The following is a 22315-nucleotide window of genomic DNA, read 5'->3' as shown; positions in this document are numbered from 1 at the left end:
GTTGTATTGGGTGGGATTGGGTGATCAATCATTTAAGTGGTGGTATTGGCTTTGTATTGGAGGTTACCAGTAATTTCACAAAGAGCTTTTATTTTAGATTCTCCCTTTGGAGAAAAATTGGTGGGCAAAATATACTGCATCCACGCATAGCACTATTGCAGTTTTAAGCATTTTTCTTTTCGTTAATGCATGCATGGTACATCATTTTTGTCATACGTCTCAATCCAAATATTTTAATGAAATCCGTGTTGATGGGTGGGGGGGATGATATTTAGGCATTTTTTTGCAATCATGTTTTTAGATATACAAGGAATTGTCATTGATATGTCCACACAGTAGTGTAGCGTGGGTCACGGCACTGTGGGGGTACCAGCAAAATTTTTGAATCACTGAGTGAGCGCGCGAAGCGCGCTCAGTTGCCACTTATACTGACTTAATAGAGACATTTTAAGGACAATGTCATCAAATGGATATGTAACTGATCAAATAATGCGAGCGCGAAGCGTGAGCTGAATTTTTTTTATATTTACACCTAAAAAGGGACATTATAATCAAATTTGTGTAATCATGATAGGTACCTGTCTTGCTAAACAATGCGAGCGCGAAGCGCGAGCTGAAATTTACGTATATTTTGACCCCAAACAGCGAGATTTTAAGGAATGTATTTTAGGAATCCATTAAGAGTATGCATATCTCACCATAGTCATCTAATGCGAGCGCCAAGCGCTTGCTGATTTTATTAGAATTACATCTGAACACATGAAACACTTTTTGTAGTCATTGCAATCATGATTATCATACGCATCTCACTAATCAAATATTACGAGCGCGAAGCGCGAGCTGAAAAATTAGATAATTCAGACCTGAAGTGGGGCTTTCTAAAGTTTCTTTGTAGGAATTAACTAGGACCATACGTATTTCATTAACCAAATGATGCGAGCGCGAAGCGCGGGCTGAAAATTTTTGATATTCAGATCATCAGAAGGGACATTTTAAGGACTGATTTTAGGAATTCATGAAGAGCAGACATATCTCACCAATCCACTGCGAACGTAATCACGGACAGGAAACCTTTCATATATACGAAGACCTTAACATGGGGCAATCACTTTTTGAGTCATGTAAAAGAAGCATATGTCACTACATAAAACAATAACTCAAGTGCTAGGAAATATATTTGGTTTATATTGACTTGAAAACGGGATGTTTTAGTACAACAGGATTATATATCTCGTTAAACAGACAATGCGAGCACTAGGAACAATGAAGACCTAGGCCCTGGGCAAATTATGTTTCATAAAGTTATGATAAAAATGTTTCTTTATGCAATGTAACATAACATAATTATAATATAATATAACATTATAATGAATAATATTTTCTTCTTTCCCACTATGTTTCTCTTCCTTTCTCCCTCTTTTCTCCTTTTCCCCGTTTTTTTTTTGGTCAGCCGATGGGGGGGGGGGTATGTGCCCCCCATGCCCCCCCGTAGTTACGCCACTGTACGTCCATATGGCAAATACCCTTCCAATGTTATTATCTTTTTTACCCCATGATGGTTTAATGGTTTTATTAGAGATTACATTTAAAAAAATTGACATTCCATCTTAATCCCTTCCCCAAAGACCCTAACATTGATGAATTGGAAGAAACGGGTTTTTTTCTTCAATGTTATAATAAGGACATAAGTATTTCGTTTGGAAATGGTGAACTGGCTCTTTATTTGCATTTTATGATTCTATAATATTGTTTTATTTGTTAAGCGGTATTTTAGGAAGAATTTTCACCAATAAAACAATTATCTCTTGTGATTTGTTTGGTCATTTCTTTCGTAAAAAGTGGGGGGGATGTTTGTACAGGCCATCCCCCCCTCCTCGAAAAGTGGGGGGGATATATCCCCCCCATCCCCCCCGGGATTTACGCCAGTGATTACTATCGTTCCAGCCATGTCTCACCACTGACTGTATCCAGAGGCGGATCTAGCCTTTTTTTCCAAGGGGGGGGGGGGGTTGACAAGCAAATAGGGGGGTTCACTACCAAATGATAGTCATTTTGGTACCCAGGAAATTTTTGACACGCAAAAAAGGATCGTTATAAAATGAAGGTAATTTTTGTCAAGAAAAAATTGAGATGCACCAAATAGGGGTTGATTCCAAAATGTAGGTCATTATTTTTCTTTTTACTTTGCAGCCCAAAGCGGGGGGTTTAAACACCCTAACCCCCCCCCCCCCTCGCTCCGCTAAAAATAGTGTACGCAACTTAACGTCTTTGAATGATGTCATTGATAGGTTTCCCTAGAATAATACCTCGTTGAGAGGGTTTTTTTTTTTTTTACAAATATAAAGATTTTAATCAAAGAAGCAATACAAAGAATCTCGAAGGGGAAGCGAACTGACTGTAGTCTGTCAGATGAGCAAACGTTTCACTCGAGTTAAGGGTCTGAGTGTGCAGCCTACTTATGCCCTGTGTACTGAACTTAACTGAAGGCACGCTAATTTAAGAGCAAGTTTTATATGTGCTAGTCTTTGCGTGGAGTCCCACTTGTTGATCAGTTTCAATCAGGGTCTGTGCCTGCAGACTAAAGTGACTGTATGTTGCCTCTCATTGACTGTTTGTTATATATGGCTAGTCTTAAAATGTACTTTTTGATAGAACTATTAGTATTACAGGGGATAGATATAATTATATTTATGAAGAAAAACTAAATTGTTTTTGTAACATAATTCCTGCGGTATGAATCTATTGAGTAGTGAATTGGTGTGTTACAATTAAAGTGGGCCTATATCACAAGACTACATTGCTCAAAATGATGCACTATGGGCAATGATTTAACCTAGCTGGCCAGATAATTAATGAGTACTTAAGGTGGGGCTATTAATGGGGGTATGTATGCCCTTTAAATGATACAAAATGAAAAGATCATCCAATATTCAAAGGCATGACGTTTGTCCAAGCTAGGTTTTGACTGACGAAGACTAGATACTTACGCTAAAACGTTCGGTGCTATGGTCTGGGGCGGTATTCTGAAAGCTCAATTAGCGGTCAATTAGCTTTTTATCTTCAACATTTAAATTTCTCTTTGAAGCTGCTCTTTTATATATGATAAGTTTAAATGCCATGCTCATCGCACTGTTTAGAATTGGTAGACAAGCAATATACAAACAAGGATAAATGATTTTTTTTAGAAATAAGAGAAATGAAGTGGTGTACTTTAATTTACCATTGCCAGTATGCATGTCGGTATATTATTGATAGGGATGGTCCAAGCTGGATAATCTCTATATCTCAACTAATAAAGTAAAATTCACAAAGCAAAATGGTGAAAATTTGATCAAAATCGGATAAGAAATAACAAGTTATTGAATTTTAAAGATTTGCATTATTCCGGTGAAACAGTTCTAGGTATGTCTTTATGAATATTCATTAGGTGGGCTGATGATGTCATGTCCCCACTTCTTCTTTTGTAATTTATTATATGAAATTAGGTTTATTCAAAATTGTTCTACCGAGAACTAAAACAATTGGATTCACAACTGATTAAGTACATTAGTTATTTATTGCCGCAACTTATTTCATCTTAATGCAGACACATCATTTACGCATGTATGAAATAATGAAACATTTATGATTTCATGTATTAACATAAGAAAAAGGAAAGTGGGGATGTGACATCATCAGCCCACCTAATGAATATTCATGACGATGTGCATATAACTGTTTTTAAAAATATTGATAAACTTTAAATTCAATAAATTTGTTGTTTGTTATCCGATTTTTAAGAAATTTTCAGCATTTAGCTCTGTGAATTTTACCCTATTTATTTAAATAGAAATATTTTCAGCCTGGACCATCCCTTTAACAAATGGTACTGCACACTTAAAAGTATATTATTTTCCTCAAGATTTTTAAGGGGAAAATACATCGTTGCTAAGGGAAATAGTGTTGCTAGGCAATGGAATTGTGTCAGTAGATAATGGTACAACTCCGGAATGCTGTTTGCCTATCGATAACAAACTATCATGTTAATTTTCTCAATATTTTTACTCTAAGGCACAACTTCCTCAGCACATTTGGCCGAGATGAAGAGTGGTAACATTGCCGTTGCTAGGGAATATTGTTTCTAGGCAACACTTTTGTCTCCAAGGAAGCTATAAAATAGTCAGTTTGTTGAATGATTATTGAAAACGAGGTTGTAGGCATCTATATGATAATTGTGTCAGTATTAATGCTCATAATGGACTATTTTTCCACGGATTTGTCCAGGGAAAAGAGTGTTAACATAGTCGTTGCTATGGAAAATAGTCGTTGCTAGGCAATGAATTGGTATCCATGGGTAATATGAAATGGTCATTTTGTTGTTGTTCTATTGAAGACAAGATACTACATGTTAATTGATCAGGTATTATTAACTCAATCAACTTTTTCACCACAAAATAGTATAAAGTATATGTGACTTGTACATACGTGTTTCAATGCACGCAGTCAAAATGAACATAATATGGCGATTTGTACGATGTGAAGGGGTATGTCAGTTAGAGCTTAGCAAATTTATTTGAGGTTCGAAATGGTCAAAATGGGGGTTTTCAGTTCTTTTTATTATTTTTACAATACTTTATAGAATTTCATTGGTGTAATTTATTTGGTTTAATTTAACCTAGTTAAAAAATTAAAAGTTAGGTTTGAAATGGAAATATAAGTGGTTTACTTAAGGAGCTAAATGGTTGCTAAGGAAATTTTTGTTGCTAGGCAACAGTTTCTGAGAAAATGTTCATAAAATTCATGCTAAGTTGTTTTTCAGTAATTCTTCTTTCAATATATATTGGATATATCCTTTGAAAATAAGAAAAAATACCTGATAATTCAGATTAATGGATTTACATAGAGTTATGATTGATCAGGTCAATAGTAATTCATTGTAAGACAGGGCCCTGGGGTCCGTTGCAGAAAGAGTTGCGTGTAAACGAAAGTCAAAAAATCAATCGCAAGTCCCAAATGCGCGCTGTTTATTGGTTGAAAATCAAGTTACGCATGATTTTAAGAGTTGCAATTGATTGCAACTCTTTCTGCAACGGGCCCCTGGGTGTGTTTCACAAAGGTTTAAGTGTGACTTAGGAGGCGTTGCAAGAAACTTGCGATCAATTGCAAGTCTATTTTTGGTTCCTAAATCAAGCATGTCTTGTAGTTAATTGTAAATTGGTGATTAATTTCTAATCTGCTCGTTGAAACAAGCAGAATTATCTAATTTGCTATAGTTAAAATTTGTGGTGATTTTTGGTGGTGTTTTTTTTTTTCACCTGATTGCTAAGAAAGCGTGAATGTTTGTAAGCAAGCCACCAGAGAACCGACAGCTTAAGGTTCTCTCCGAGGGACCTGGTAATGAGGATTAATGCTTTACCAGAGGGCACTAGGGCACCAAGTGGGAATCGAACCAAGGTCACCGGAATCCGAAACCCTTGCTCTACCGACTGAGCTGTCGCGCATCCATCAATTGTAAAATTCTTGCAACACCCCCTTAACCGTGTTTACACTTAATCGGCAGTTGGTTCTGAACCAAATGCCGATGCAGAATCGGCATTTGGATTGCGTTTACACGTTGTTACAGCTCGCGGTTCAGAACCACGAGCCGATGCAAAAACCTGAAATGATACGCATACATGTACCTACAATATACGTCATAATAAAGACAACGCTGGATCAGTGCGCTTACAATTTACCTCACAATGGTAAAGTAATTGAAATGCGCACAAATCTGTTTACACGTAGTAAAAAAGCCGATTCTGCATCGGCTCGCGGTTCAGAACCTACTACTTTGGTGGTGCAAATTGCCGGTTCTGAACCGCGAGCCGATTCAAGTTGCTCGCGTTTACACGCTATGAAAAAGCCGATGCTGAATCGGCTCGCGGTTCAGAACCGCGAGCCGATTCAAATGCCGATTAAGTGTAAACACGGTATTAGAGTCGCACTTAAATTCCCAGTTGCGTACGGTATAGAAGACATCACCACATTCATCAGATCATGCGCAAGGGACGCGCATTACCGTGTTTCCATCAATCAAATTGCGCGTTATATCATGTGCGCGTCGGCATTTAAGTGCGACTTAAGTCATACTTAAATCTTTGTGAAACACCCCCAGGTTCATTACCCATAGTGCATCATTCTGAGCAATGTAGTCTAGTAATGTAGAGGTTAACAACACAAAGCCGAGTGGGAACGGGTATCAGTGTCTGTATGAGTAAAAGCACAGAGGTCTTTATTTATAATATTCAATAACTGACACATTACAAACCACATACATGTAATAATGCTGATTACCATGGAGATCATGCATTTCCCAAACATGTCATTTTTAAATGTGAAACATGTAAATTTACCCTTTAAAAACCAATTATCACAGTACAAATAAGTAACTGTCAATATGAAACTCCTTTTATTTTTTAATCAAGCTAGGTTTAATAACCTTATCATGTGACCTCTATATCACTACAGAATAAATGATTAAAGCCATCTTATCCTAAATCCTTGTTCAATGAATTATATCCTTATCTTGTACATTGTAACATTAAGACAATGCAAATATCATAACATGAACTTAAATAGGGCTATCCGGCTCCCCCCTTTTCAAAGAAAAAGCACATTTCATATGGTGAATGATGAAATTAACAATATCATAATAAAGGAACAAAGACAAAATGTATTTTTTTATCTTTGCTTTTAAATATCAAAATATCCCAAGACCAAAAACATTGAAAAATCCTGGAATCTATAAATATCTTCATATCTGCATCATATCTAAGTTTCATCAAACAGGCCAATCCGAATATTAGATTTCCATACTTTTGTAAATTCCAAACAAATTACAACAATCTCCTGATCTAACCCTTACCATTGCTCTTGCTCCTATTATTCTCTTTAAGTTTAAAGCAGTTACGAACCAATAATAGTAATAATAATAATACATTGTATTTATATAGCGCTTAATACGTGATGTTTCTAAGCGCTTTACAAAACGATTAAATAGCATACATTAATATAATTGAACATTTAACAAACAAGAAAGAAAATGTACAGTGTAAAGTATTATCATATTACAAATTAGGTAAGAAAACAGCCTACTCAAGTTGGGAAATACAAAATAATGATAATAATAAAAGCAATGACGTTAATTAATTAAATAGTTCGAATACAATAAGTTAAACAAAATGAATTATCAGAAAAACAATGACATATGAATTATGTTCGAATAATGAAGCAGTGCAATAGCTATACATAAACAAAAAATAAAGGAATATTCTTTTGATATTGACAAGATAAACTTAAAACTTATAGGAAGCATTGTAAAGGTAAGTTTCGAGGGAAGCTTTGAATGATTCGAATGACGGGGCATCCCTCAATTCTATGGGAAGTGATATACACATTTGAATGATAACATGCTTAGTTAACTACTCAATGCATTTATACCGCAATAATTATGTTACCAAGTAGCAAAACAATTACTTTTTCTCTCAATTTTTTTTAGTTTTTCTATATAAATACAATTATAGGTCAGTTTATTCTCTGTAGTATTAGTAGATATCTGAAAACGTATATTTTAAGACTATTTATTTATAACACACATTCAATGAGAGACCACACATAGTTCACTCCCCCTTTAACATGTAACAATATTCTTTATATAGCAATCTGCAAAATTAGAAAATAAGGTTTAAAATGATTGAGGGCGCTAGATGGCTTAATAGTCTAACAACGATTGATCATTACTGTTTGATGTGCCATAATTAATATCACCTTAGCATCAAAAATACAAACAACATGTCTTTGAACACTCAATTTCTATCATAAGCGCCTCTTTCTAGACTCCCTGTATCTTTCACTGACTTCATTCCTAAACAACGACCTTTACTCATCACATAAAATAGAACGCAACCCTGGCCATGGGACCTGGTACAACATTAGCACGCGTGCACTGCAACCAATTTTGGTACCGCACTCAACTCAGTGTCTCTGACCATGTGCGAAATGCATATTTATGACAAACTATAACGCTAAACATCACACATTTTACGTTAAATCCTCGCTTTCGACATTATCATATACAATATATATATATCTTGTAACGAAATGAAAGGTTTATTTAATGTTCATCATGGTTTTGCAATGGTGAAGAGCATAGAATAATTTTTAATCCATGTATATAGTTGCACAGGGAAATTCAGTAATCGATTGTAATCGGTTATGTAGGTATTTTCTTAAAAATGTATTTAAGCACAATTTGCTGAGAAATAACGATGTTTACAACTGTATGATTATGTTAGATATTTATCTTTGATTGCTCTTCACTGTTCGGGGATAAATAGTAGTGATAATTACCATTGCTGTTGTTGTAAACATTTATTTCATTACCCTAACTGTTTTTAAAACAAGATTAAATTTTATTTTATGACAATCTCCCTTTTTGAACATGTTGTATAATCAAGTTCCATGCTCGTTAAAGAGCCGTTTAATATGTTTGACATCAAGACATTTCTGAACGAGACTCTGGTCATTTTTTATATAGGGCCCTTCTGCGACAGGATGAGCACGATTTCTTGGTTACACTTCGTAATTCCGAAGGTTCGTAATTCCGAAGGTTCTTTATTCCGAAGGTTCGTAATTCCGAAACACGTAAATTGCCTATACCTCGATGTTCGTTAATCCGAAAACATAAAAGGGTTCGTTAATCCGAACATTTGTGGCGTTATTCCGAAGGTTCGTTATTCCGAAGGTTCGATAATCCGAAAACGAAATAAGGTTCGATGTTCCGAAGGTTCGATAATCCGAAAACGAAATAAGGTTCGTTGTCCCGAAGGTTAATTAATCCGAAAACGAAATAAGTTTTGTTGTTCCGAAGGTTCATCAATCCGAAAACGAAATAAGGTTCGTTGTTCCGAAGGTTCGTTAGTCCGAAAACGAATTCAGGTTTGTTAATCATTTCGTTTTCGGACTAACGAACCTTCGGAATTACGAACCTCATTTCGTTTTCGGATTAACGAACCTTCGGAATTACGAATCTCACTTTGTTTTCGGACTAACGAACCTTCGGAATTACGAACCTCATTTCGTTTTCGGACTAACGAATCTTCGGAATTACGAACCTTCGGAAATACGAACCTTCGGAATATCCGAACCTTCGGAATAACGAAGCTTCGGAATTACGAATGTATGCGGATTTCTTCAATAAAGTTATAAGAGCTGAATGCCTTGCTTCCTGCTTGTCGTTACTTCGTTGCATGGAGCTGCAAGTATACATGGTCGGAAAAGCAGATGTACTGACTAGAGAAGGAGTGAGAATTCTGACGTTTCCGAGATACTGAAAATACTGAGATGAGTGAGGATACTGAAAGTACTGAAATTACTGGGATACCGAAATAATGAAATTACGGAGATACTGAATACCGGAATGACTGAGATAATGGAGGTACAGAATGACGAGATGTCGAAATCCATGAGATATAATCTAAGTAACTGACAAGGAGCAAAGAGTCGGAGGTGAAAGAGACGGACTTTGCACCAACTGGTTGTATATTGCAGCCGAAGCGAACCAGCTCGTCAGTAGAGAAAGTCGGTTCGGCTACACGTGGTGTCAGAAGTGGGATTGTTGGTTTAGAATTTCAGAGGAAATGGATGTTCGAGGACAAAGAGGGTGTGTGGTATCGCCGGCTGAGGTGATGGAGAAGTTAGAGAGGAGTATAGCGGAGATTGATCAGATGATGGCGGAGATAGGATAGGGTTGACGTCATCACGGGGGACTCTGCCCATACAGTAGGCATGGGCCCAGAGTTCAGTTCCGATCTTCACCAACTGACAACTTCACGGATACCACCGGACTAGAACGGGAATTTTTAAGGACTGGGCTACAAGGTACCCAACATAGACGAGCGCCTGAGATGAGAAACGAATCAGGAAATATACTGTTAAATCATACGTTTTATCCGGAAGTTCGAATCCCAGCCATGGCGTAATTTCCTTCGGCAAGAAATTTATCCACATTGTGCTGCACTCGACCCAGGTAAGGTGAATGGGTACCCGGTAGGATTTATTCCTTGAATGCTTTAGCGCCTATATGGCCGCTCAGCTACAGCCGGGGTAATGATAATATACCAAGTATATTTCAGCGCCTTGAGCACATAATCAATGTGGATTTGGCGCTTTATAAATACTCTATATTATTATTATTATTAAGTTAGATAAAGTGAACCAAATATTGTACCAGGCCAATTTGACGGCCGCACTCCGGTTGAAGACTATCTGAACCATTTTCAGGCATGCATTGTGGTGAATCACTGGGGAGAATCTGAGGCATTGGAATATCTGGCACCCTGGGAGGTTCTGCGGTTACACTGCTAACGCAGAAAACAGGAAGGCGACTCAGTTACTATGAACTAGTGGACAGAATGAGGAAACGGTATCTTCCAGGTGGTAAGGCAGAGGTCTACCTTGCCGAGTTGCGACAGCGACAGAGAGGACCAGGAGAGACACTTCAGGAATTAGGACAGAGCATAAGAGATCTGACGGCTCTCGCCTTTCCTGAATTTGATGAAGTCGGACAAGACCGGTTGGCGAGGGGGCACTCTCTAGATGCGATTGTAGATTGCAAAATCCGAGAAGGGCTTGTCCGATCGCAACCATAATCACTGGATGAAGAAATAGAAGCTGCCCTGGATGCAGAGGCGTTCTCGAGGATGGAGGATGAAAGGTGGGAATACCAGAGAGCCAGGTACAGCCGTGCTGTAACCTGATATGGCGACGGAATTCATGTCCGTACTGGAAAACCCTTCTGGAAAGTGAGAATGAAAAGGCTCATTCAAGACCTTCTTCTGGAAATGGAATCGGAAGAGCCAGAGTCATATGACGGAAATTTAGGAGAGGACTATCCCGAAGCTGGTCAGGATAGTGTTGAAACTTCAGAGGGAAACTCCTCCTTTTGCAGAATTTTTGGACAGCAGTTGGGTACTATCTCGGCTGGCTGTGAGGAGCAAGAGACAAGGATCACTGAACGACTATGTGGTACAGGCGTACAGCAATCCCTGGAGGACAATTCAATAGTGCTGGAATATCGGTCACAGGCGGGGGTCCTGAAGCAGTCGCAGAAGGTCACAGGCGGGCGTCCTGAAGCAGTCGCAGAAGGTCACAGGCGGGCGTCCTGAAGCAGTCGCAGAACCAGTTGGCTGAGACTGTGCAGGATGTTCAAGTTGAATGTCGGGAATCGGTGCCAAGATCGTTTGAGGTCTTCGGCAATGTCTCACCTGAGAGCTAGTCGCTTGATCGTGAGAAATTATGTCATATGTGCGGCAAGACAGTGATACGAAAGACGTACGACCATCCAAACCAGAGAATAGGAGATATCTAGACCAAATGATCAGCAATGGAGTAAACCGACAGAGATCACAGACGATTTGCATGAACAGGGGCCAGGGTGTTGAACTGAAAACCTGGCCATTCGCACAACCATTGTCAAGTACCGCCACGCTGATTGTTGGACCGAAGAAGGGAAGACCTCTGGAAACGCATTCAGTATCCGTGATGATGTTAAGAAGGGCTGGACATAATAGCCTTCTAGTCTATCCACGTATGTTTTCAAAGAACTGATAAACGACTAAGTTTGAAAGCCATCGTTGCACTGGACTTTCATTCATAAAACATTGGACTTTAGTTGCAAAACTTAATTATTACGTTCTTGTTGCTATTTTGTGTACATGCTGTATTTTAAGCATATCAATTTTTCGTTTTTTTTAATGTGAAAATTGAAGTCAGTAATGCAATGGTTATGACTGCCGATAAACATCGTGTCAGAAATTAATATTTGTATGTAAAAAATAGCATTATGTTGTTAAAATCAGGGAGAGGGAAAAAATCGAGATTGTCTTCACAAGTACGGATAGCAATGTTTAACAATGTTTAACCTATTGAGAATTGAAAGTAGACCATGTATCTCGATCTGTAGATCTCGTGCAGTTTTGTTTCTAATGACATTTTGTATATTTGTGTTTTGTTACTGAACTGGTCAGCTCGGGGACCGAGCTTTTCGAAGGAGGGAGTTGTGTAACGAAATGAAAGGTTTATTTAATGTTCAGCATGGAAATGAAAGGTTTATTTGATGTTCAGCATGGTTTTGCAACGGTGAAGAGCGTAGAATAAATTGTAATCCATGTATATAGTTGCATAGGGAAATTCAGTAATCGATTGTAATCGATTATGTAGGTATTTTCTTTAAAATGTGTTTAAGCACTATTTGATGAGAAATAACGATTATGTTAGATATTTATCTTTAATTGTTCTTCACTGTTCGGATATAAATAGTAGTGATAATTACCATTGCTGTTGTTGTAAAGATTTATTTCATGACCCTAACTGGTAAATCGAGGAGCATAATCGGGCTCGATGCTCGATTATGAGCCATGCAATATGAATGGCAGTAAGAGGTTTCTGAACGAAACTCTGTTCAATTTTTATAGGAACCTGCTGCGATATATATATATATATTAGTATTAATTTGCGACAACTAGTTCTGTTAATAAAACCAAAAATATCAGCTCATAGTATATTATACATATGTGAATCAATTGTCCACTTTTAAACTGGAAAAAATGTGGATTAGATATACCAGTGGCGGATCTGCGGGGGGGGGGGGGTTAGAGTGTTTTATTCCCCCGCTTTGGGCTGCAAAGTAAAAAAAAAAGTGATGAGCAACATTTTGGAGTCAACCCCCTTTTTGTGCGTTTCAATTTTTTGGGGGAACCAAAATGACCTTCATTTGGTAGTGAAACCCTTTTTTTTTGCTTGTCAAATTTCTCGGTCAAACCCCCTCCTTGGAAAAAGCTAGATCCACCCCTGGATACAGTCAGTGGTGAGACATGGCTGTAGCAATAGTAATCAATTCATTAAAATTATTAGAATTGAGTGTATTAAAAAATGATGAACCCTGCATGCATCAACGAAAAAAAAGGCTTAAAACTGCAATAGTGCAATGCGTGGATGCGATGGGTGATTTCAAGTTCGGTGTTCGGTGTTGGTGTTGGTGTTGAGAGCGTAAAAAGGCCGCTGAACCGAGCTCCAACACCGAGCTGGGTTCAGTGGAATGATACCGATTGCGTTATCGATAGCACATGACGTCACGCCTCTGCGCTGCGCTGCTAAATCATCTCAACTTTACGCGAGAAGTCTCGACGACGAAAATGAAATCGGAAAGAAATGCATTAAATTCTCATCGTACAGAATACCAATGTTTTAATTAATTCAAGAATTCGAAAGAGTGAACATTATTCTTCATCAAAATATACAACTCAAATGATTTGTACTCATCTTAACTGTAAAAGCTAATTTTACGGGGATGTTTCATCGTGTTCGCCTCCTGTTCACGAGCTTGAGATTGCCAACACCAACACCAACACCGAACTTGAAATCATGATTTTCCCAATCCCTGGGGGTTGGTGTTGGTGAATGGGGAAATTGCACGTAGATCGTCAACACCAGCAGCAGTGCGGGGTTCAGCAGACGACATTCAACACCAGCATTCAACACGAACTGCCGGAAATACGTCATATTTTCCGAGGCCAATCCCAACACCAGCCTGATTTCAAGTACGGTGTTGTGGCTGGTGTTGGTGTTGTCACAACACCAACACCAGATTTCAACACCGTACTTGAAATCACCCAATGTATTTGCCTACCTTTTTCCCCAAAGTCCGAGTCTATAGTAATAAATTAAAAGCCCCCTCACACCTGACCGAATGAAGGCGGACGAAGGGTGACGAATGGGAAATGGATCGGTCCACTGGCAAAAGCGCGATGAGGACGATTACCGCAGACTAAATAAGAGATGCGAATTGAAACAGATGACCACGATTTTTCAATTCGTCGGGAAATTTTAAACATGTTCAAAATTTCCGCGCGAATTTGAATAATCGTAGGCTGTTAGGTCAGAAGGTGTACGAACCCAAACATGAAGGGTAAACATGGTAAATATGATTTACTATCAGTTACTATTGAAAACGATTTTGAAAAAAAAATGCCTTTCGCCAGCCATCGCAAGGCATATTTCAGGCAATTCGGTTAGGTGTGAGGGGGCCTTAAAGCTAATTGTGAAATTACTGGTAACCTCCAATACAAAGCCAATACAACCGTTATCATGATTACCCCCCATGGAGCTATTAACACAAAATAGCTCCATGCATTCATCAGCCCACGAACGCATGCACAACCGCGCGCAGTAACCATGGTGTTCGATGTTAGATATCGATCGTTTGGCATTGTCCATCATTCGACCCCATTCAACGTACGATTTTGATGCCGATGGTGGATGTGCGTTACCAAAGTTTCTCTCCGCCAGGCTTTCTTGATACTGTTTTATATTAACATCCTATGGTGGCGATTCATCTATTACCTGGGCTGTGTTCAATTCCACATCAATTTCACAGAAACTCTACCTAGAGTTGTTCGATGTTTCTCTCTTCAGTTTATAGGCGCTCCGCTCTCTCACTGGAGGCAAATGCGTGATGTACTAGGATAAGATTAGTATTGAGCTAAAATATGATAGGCGGAAGTAGAAGTACGGGGACGGAGTTCAGGTGAATACGCTCAGTAAGTACTACAATAAGCTCTTAGCCGCCATGAAGACTTCCCAAAAGATGTTGCTATCGTGTTTTTTGTTATTAGCATCGCATACGTTTACTTGTATTCTTGTCGTCAAACTACGTGAAGGATGCCACGACTTTACTCAAAAATTTGTTAGAAATGTATCGCAATCTTCGCCATGTTATTTGCGGGTTCATGTTTGGCGTGACGAAGAGGCCCAACGATCACCCCAGAAATTCGAATGCCCGGGGCTGAAATGTGGTATTATTTTCGTCCAGGATGTGAACTACGATACGATGAAGTCAAGTGATGCGGTGGTACATGTATCGTATTGGGATTGGCGCAGAGTGCTCAAGGAAAGACCACCGAATCAAGTTTGGATTTTTTTCACACTAGAGAGCCCTAAACTCATTATACCTTACACAATACCACCTCGCGGGTATGACCGCATATACGACTATACAATGTCTTACCGGCCATCGTCTACGATACCTAGTCCGTATGGCTTTTATGATAGTACTGTGCCGCAGTTAGCCACTGACGACGATCGTAACTGGGCCTCAGGGAAAACCGAGCTAGTAGCTTGGGTTTCATCCAAATGCAAAGACAAAGGTCCCGGTGGATATCGGTCGTGGCGGCGCCTTGGGTTTGTGGAGACACTTGCAAAGCATGTTAGTGTCAATATGTATGGGAAATGTGGGAACAAAGAATGTGATAATAAGGAGGGCGGGTGCTGGAACTTCCTGAGGACTCATAAGTTTTACCTGGCTCTGGAGAACAACGAATGCAGGGACTACATCACGGAGAAATTCTGGTTTAACGCGCTCCTGAACGATATGGTTCCTATCGTCTACGGCCCTCCGCGTGAAGATTATGAGCGCGTAGCGCCACCGAATTCTTTTATCCATCTTCAGGATTTTAAAAGCTTTCAAGAACTTGCCGATTATATCAAACTTGTAGATTCAGACGATAGGTTATACAATTCTTTTTTTGAATGGAAAAAACAGGGGACGGTAAGGTACATGGGTGCACATTTGATACATCAGCCGGAGTTTATGTGTAAAGTGGTATCTAAATTGTTGGATTCAGATAAGAAGTCACGTTATTGTAGCCAGGACATCGGAGAGATGAATCCATCAATAAATGAATTTTTGTCAACTTCATGCTTCGAACCGACCGGATTTCCTCACGACTTTTGAAGTGTCAATAGCGATGTCCACACTGTCAGAACTGGTTCATCTTTTGTTGAACTATCCAATATTGGAGAGCAAAAGTAGCTGTCGTTTGACGTGGAATAGTGTTGTTTTAATCAATGCACCTTGTTATGTTCGAAGTGCACTAAACCTAATAATATTCCAGAGTAGAAACAACGTGATGTGTCTTTGTAATGCTGTGCCTTAAATTGTTGTGGAAAAGAATCTCAATGAAGCTAACACGGAATGGGACTCCGACTGGTTGATTTCCATTCAAATAATATTCATGGTCCTGAAAATCAACAACAACAAAAGCAATTCGAGAGTCTTAAGGATCTGAGAAATCACATGTAAAAGCAAACAAATCCAACTTGCTTTAGCCAATGCCTTATTTAGTGCTTCGTATCCCATGAGAAAGGTGCCATATACACACGATATAAATCCAAATATTGTTATTATTTTCATTCAAATATTATCATTCAAATTTTGCAATGATTGATGATGAAATCGAGGTATCTAAGATATCTAAGCTCATTTTCCTTCGAAAAGACACTGCCTGCTATTAAATGATAATAGTGTTGTTTTTTGTAAGAACATGACTTTGTTCCATATAGAAATCAGCATTCTGATCTAATTATAAAATGTTGTAGTGATGAAATTGTTGAGTTTATGATGCAGTTTTTAGATGTAACGTATGGCGGATGTATGTGAGGGTGTGTATGTGTAAAATATAAATTGCAGTTATCTGATCGTACTCCAGGATTGAACAATGAATGACGAAATGAATCCTAAAAAGAAATTTGTAGGTCCATGCCATATGACCGAGACCTAAAGAAATTAGTATATCGAAGAAGGTTATTTTTCTGATCCCTCCTTTCATTAAAAGAAATCCGGTTCATTGGAACGACCTTATGTCCTGACACTTTGTCATTTCAATTCAATTAAATTTGATTTGATCCAATTTGAATTATATATTTTCCCAATTCATTAAATTTTTCATTTTATAAATTGCAATTAATGCAAATGACGATGTTATCGCAAATTATTTTTGTAATAATAATAGTCCACCGACTAGTATCCGAGCATGAAATGATGTGTGAGAAATGCAGACCAAAGTCATATTGGTAACACCAAATAATCTCGCCTCTCAATGTGCTTAGTTAGAATCAAGATAGTCTGTTGATAAAATGGTGACAAGACAATTACTCCGACGACAATTGTTCTGGGCATTATATCTTCCAAGATATAGGGTTAGGGTTGCAATGGGATTTTACATTGGGTTAAGGGGTAGGTTTAGGGCAGGGTTTAGTGTTAAATCCAGGGATGAAGTTGGTCATTCCATTAATGTGTGGAATTTGCAGCGGAACAATTATCACCAAAGCAAATGTCATGGGACCTTCATCCTTCCTTTATTAGCCTACAAGACGCATTACTGAGCATGGTCTGTGTATGTATGTCCTTGATTATAATATTGAGCTGGGGAGTGTTTCATCAGGGCTCATCAGAGAAAACAATATTTTGATTCACCGTCTAATAGATATAGCAGGATAGTAGGAAATTATGGAAGGAATTAAACAAAATTACAGGTAGAGAAAAAAAAACTCATCACCATCCAATTTGGATAGTGATAAATTTAACGATTTATTTGTGAACGTTGGAAAACAAATTTCGGAAACTTTTAATCACCATAATTTATCATGGAATCATCTAACCAGTATCCACTCTTTTACCTTCATACCAATTATTCCTGAAAGCACTTATAAAAATCTTTCTCTTTTGTCTGATCAGAGTAGTCTTGATATTCTAGACTTTGATACTAAATTACTTCGCTTTTCAGCTCCTTTTATTTATGAATCTTTAAATGACTTCTTTAACAAGTTTGATATCTGGAATGTTAACTGATGATTGGAAAATCTAAAGAACTACACCGATTTATAAGGGTTAAGGTGACAATAATGACATTTCTAATTATAGGCCAATTTCTATTGTATGTCATATTGCTTAATTATTGGAAAAGGATGTTCAATCCCAATTTTTATTCTATTTACAGACAAACAATCTCATTAATATTGACCAATATGCCTTCTTGCAAAATCACTCAACTAATACTCGCTTTACAAAGAATTATTGATGATTTGTACGAATCTTTTAATGAAAAAAGAGAGTTGGTGCATGTTTCCTTTATATTTCTAAATGTTTTGATTGTGTCTACCATAACCTATTAATTTTTAAACTGAACAAATTATTATGGCATTTCAGACACTGAGCTCCTCTGTTTTAAAAGCTTTCTTTCAGACAGAAAACAAGCATTGTTTTATCAAGGTAAACAATCTAAAACAAAATAAATATCCATAGGAATTCCTCAGGGTAGTATTTTAGGTCCCTCTCTTTTTTCTAATTTTTATGAATGACATTACAGATTCTTTAAAGAATTGTACATGTAATGTATACGCTGATGATGTGGTCATTATGTGTCTGATAAAGATATTAATGTCGTAATATCCAAGCTTCAAGCAGATTTGAATTTTATTAATGAATGGTATTACTGTAACAGATTAAGGATTAATGCGAAAAACTTAATGTTATGATGTTGACCAATAACGTAAGGAATAATAATGATCTTGAATTGAATGTGCATATTAATAATGAGATCACTGAACAGGTACGAAGTATAAGATACCTAGGCATCATGTTAGATTATTAGCTATGTTGGGATTCTCATATTAAATATCTAATTAAATCTTTAAGTTACAAGATATTTACATTAATGAAAATTTGTGAATTTTTAAGCAAGGAAGTTTTGAATAAAATATATAAATGCACCATACAACCAACTTTTGACTATTCTTGTTCCGCATGTTGCTGGAAACTAAGAATGAACAACGGAGATTTGCTTTCATACAGTTATTGTGATTTATACAGTCCCCGCCACCATACTATTGTCATTGTGTTTACAGTAAAACATTCCTCAATTCGTTGTCACACCTACAGTATATGTATGAGCAAAGTACAATGGCTATTGCACCAGGCAGAGGACAATCCATTGTGCCGAATGTTTTTCATGTGCAAATTGTTGACAATACGAGTAGTCATTTCCATTCAGAACATTTTCCAAAAATATTTACATCTTACCAATAAGATTCTATGACTGGAGTTCCAACAGGCAACAAATTTATTCAAGCAGCTGTTCATTTCTAAAGAAGCACAAAAGAAAGAACGGCAATAAGGACCTTTTTGATGTCCGCCTTCGAAGCCGCCAGTTTCAATGAAGAAATCCGAGGGGTGACATTTTACGAATATTCATTTGTATCAATTTTTCATGTTTCATATTAATAAACAAACTGAAATTTGTATGACAAAATGCATGACAAAACATCAATAACCAAGCACTATTACGACGAGATATTTGTCCTTATTATATCAATTAACCTTTAATTAGTGAAAAAAAAATGAATTTGACCTTTACTGAAACCAGATTTTAACACTTTTCCGATCGTTTGCGGCGAATGAAAATTTCAAATGTGGTCGGTGGAACATTGTTATTCATTACTGTATATGCCAGATGAGTGCCCGCACATGCCCAGTCGAGCAAATTTGAGTCATATTTCAGGACATATTGCATAACTTATTTTCGCATGCCTCCGAATTATGTACTACACATATAACCAGACCAAGATGCGGCGAAAAAGTAATTATCATCACAAAAGCATATTTCCCTTTATGTATGACCTATAGCTGCGGAGTCATGCGGGAATCATTTGTCTACACAATTACAAGAGATGTTGAGCAATGTGCATGACTGACATACTTTCTGCTGGCGGTTTTAAACCTTGTTCAAAGAGATTTTATTTGCTGTTACTCCATCTCAGTTGAAACCTTCTTGATCTTACACCGCGTGCTCAATCTCTTCGATGTACCACACACACAATAAATAGTGGGGTGGCTAAGAGATTTTACCGTTACAGAGTGGATAAAAGCACCATTTTTGACACAGAGCTTCCTTATGGACTAATTTGGTAATATTAGGGTAATATGTATTTATTTATTCATGCATGTTCACAATGTACAATGTAAAAGAATACACAGATAATATATAAATGTACTGTATATATGAAACACAAGTAAATAATGAACATACAAAGGTGTTGCAACATAAGCTAAAAGCTTGATTGGTTGAAGCACCTTTAAACTGGTTTTGCATCCAAGAAAACAAAATAAAAATGTAAGAATAAGGAAGAGAGGAAAGAAATAAAAGAATATAAAAGTGATAGACTGCCGAGATATAATAATTAAGTTTCAAATTTTTATGACTATATGGTAATAGTAATTCAACAAAGTTAAATTCTTAATTTTCAGTTACGAAGAAAAGAAAGAAAGAAAGAAAACAAAATTACTTACATGTATACGTTACTAGCACTTTACAGATTCTGTAATTTTGAAAGGAGATTGTGCTTTACAGCCAATTTAAGAGAATGTGAGGTTTTCAAATTTCGAATATTATATGGAAGAGAATTACAAACATCTGAACCACGGTGTCTGATTGAGTTATGAGCTAATGCGGTGCGGGGATTAACCAAATGTATGTTCGATGACTGTCTTGTGCTGTATGAATGGACAGTGCTGTTAGGCTGAAACATTGAAGAAAATGAGTCAGGCAGCATATTGGCATTAAAACGAAACATAAATAAGGCAGTTTGCAAAGAAATTATATCTTCTACATTCAAGCACTTCAGCTTTACAAATAAGGGATTTGTATGGTCTCTGTAACCAGACCCAGTACATATGCGAACTGCTTTCTTTTGCAGGAGAAATATATTGGTAGTTGACACTTTAGATGTAGCCCAAAGAACATTGCAATATGAAATATGTGGCAGTACAAGAGTATTGTATATCATCAATAATATCCTATCATTAACAAATGTTTTTACCCTATATAATACACCAATATTTCTAGAAATTTTGGTAACAATATGAGTGACATGATCACTCCAGTCTAGATTCTGATTAAAATACACACCTAGAAACTGTGTACACTGCCTTTGTTCTATTTCAACTCCATCTACTTTAATGCTTATTTGTTTGTTACCAGTAGATTTCCTCCCCTGAAAATGAACAAAATTTGTTTTTCCTAAATTCAGGGATAATAGGTTACTCCTGAACCATAATGTCAGCTTCGGAAGTTCTGAATTCAGTTTGTGCTCTAGAACATTTACATCACGATGTGAAATGAAAACATTAGTATCATCTGCAAATAAAGTGTGATGCAAAGCAGCTGAAACATCACAAATATCATTAATGTAAATGAGAAATAGTAGTGGTCCTAGAATAGACCCCTGTGGGACACCACATGTTAAAGAAGAAACATCACAGTACCCTTGTAATGAGTATATTGTCTTCTAAGAGATAAATAACTTGAAAACCATTGTTGTGCGACACCTCGTATTCCATAGTGGTCCAATTTACAAAGTAGAATCGAGTGATCAAGTGTATCAAAAGCTTTGCTGAGATTCATGAATACACCAACAACATGCTCGCGAGCTGCTAAGGCAGTTGAAACACGATCATGAAACTTTAATAGTGCAAGGTCAGTGGAATTTGATCGTCTAAATCCATATTGTTCAGAATTCAAATACTTATGATCATCTAGAAATCTATAAAGCCTGTCATAGACAATTCTCTCTAAAAACTTTGGATAAACTGGGTAGTATTGAGATTGGTCTATAATTAGATACGGTCGCTCTATTGTCTTTTTTGTGAATTGGAACCACTTTGACAAGTTTGAAACAAGAGGGACATACTCCTGTTGACAAAGATAGATTACAGATGTGTACCACCGGGGTTATAATTGAACCGATTATCTGCTTTAACAAGGATGTGCTTCAATTCAATTCAATTCAATTCAATTTTATTTGGCAAATTAAAACAATCAAGAAGTTACAAAGTAAACAAATACATAAGAATGAGCCAGGACCTCTGAAAAAGCACACTGTGCTTATATTTGAGGCCCTAAATTACAATTAAAAAACCAATAAAATACAAAAAATAACATTAAAATAACTTTGTTTAAAAACGAAAGTATTAGCTAAAGGCCTACACACTATACCTATAAAAAAGCGCATACACCCGCAAACACACATTGCAACATAAGAATAAGGAAAGTGAGAAAGAATAATTAGATAAGAGAGGAATAATAGAATCATAGTAAGAATGAGAGCGAGAAAAGAGGATAAAATGAAGGGGGAAAAAAGGAGTCTACTCAGCCAAGGATGATAGTTTTTCGAAAATTGATCGTTTCAGTAATAGTCTGAAACGAGTGAGTGTTGAACATGACTTCAGATTGTTGCACAGTGAGTTCCATTCATGAACACCTGTGTACCGGATAGAATGAGTTTGCATCGTTAAATGAGTAAAAGGAACACAAAGATTATTTCGCATACGTGTGTGGTAACTATGGAAGAAACAATTGGTTTTAAACATATTATCAAATATTTTGGGTAGAATTCCTCTGTGGTA

The 22315-nt window shown here is 37.2% G+C and overlaps 1 protein-coding gene across 1 annotated transcript; it reads left to right on the top strand.

Moving 5' to 3' along the window:
- Positions 1 to 14310: 14310 nt before the first annotated feature.
- LOC129268217 (glycoprotein 3-alpha-L-fucosyltransferase A-like) lies at positions 14311 to 21275 on the top strand. The gene has a single exon (XM_064104776.1). It carries the CDS (start codon positions 14645 to 14647, stop codon positions 15806 to 15808), a length of 1164 nt encoding a protein of 387 aa, XP_063960846.1. The 5' UTR covers positions 14311 to 14644; the 3' UTR covers positions 15809 to 21275.
- Positions 21276 to 22315: the final 1040 nt, after the last annotated feature.

Source organism: Lytechinus pictus, chromosome 9, assembly GCF_037042905.1.
Source record: "Lytechinus pictus isolate F3 Inbred chromosome 9, Lp3.0, whole genome shotgun sequence".
Lineage (NCBI taxonomy): Eukaryota > Metazoa > Echinodermata > Echinoidea > Temnopleuroida > Toxopneustidae > Lytechinus > Lytechinus pictus.
The sequence above is the reverse complement of the archived record's forward strand: the minus strand, read 5'-3'. Positions and strand labels throughout refer to the sequence as shown.

Excerpts from the sequence above, each read along its gene's own strand:
- LOC129268217 (XM_064104776.1), top strand. The coding sequence starts at position 14,645 with ATGAAGACTTCCCAAAAGATGTTGCTATCGTGTTTTTTGTTATTAGCA.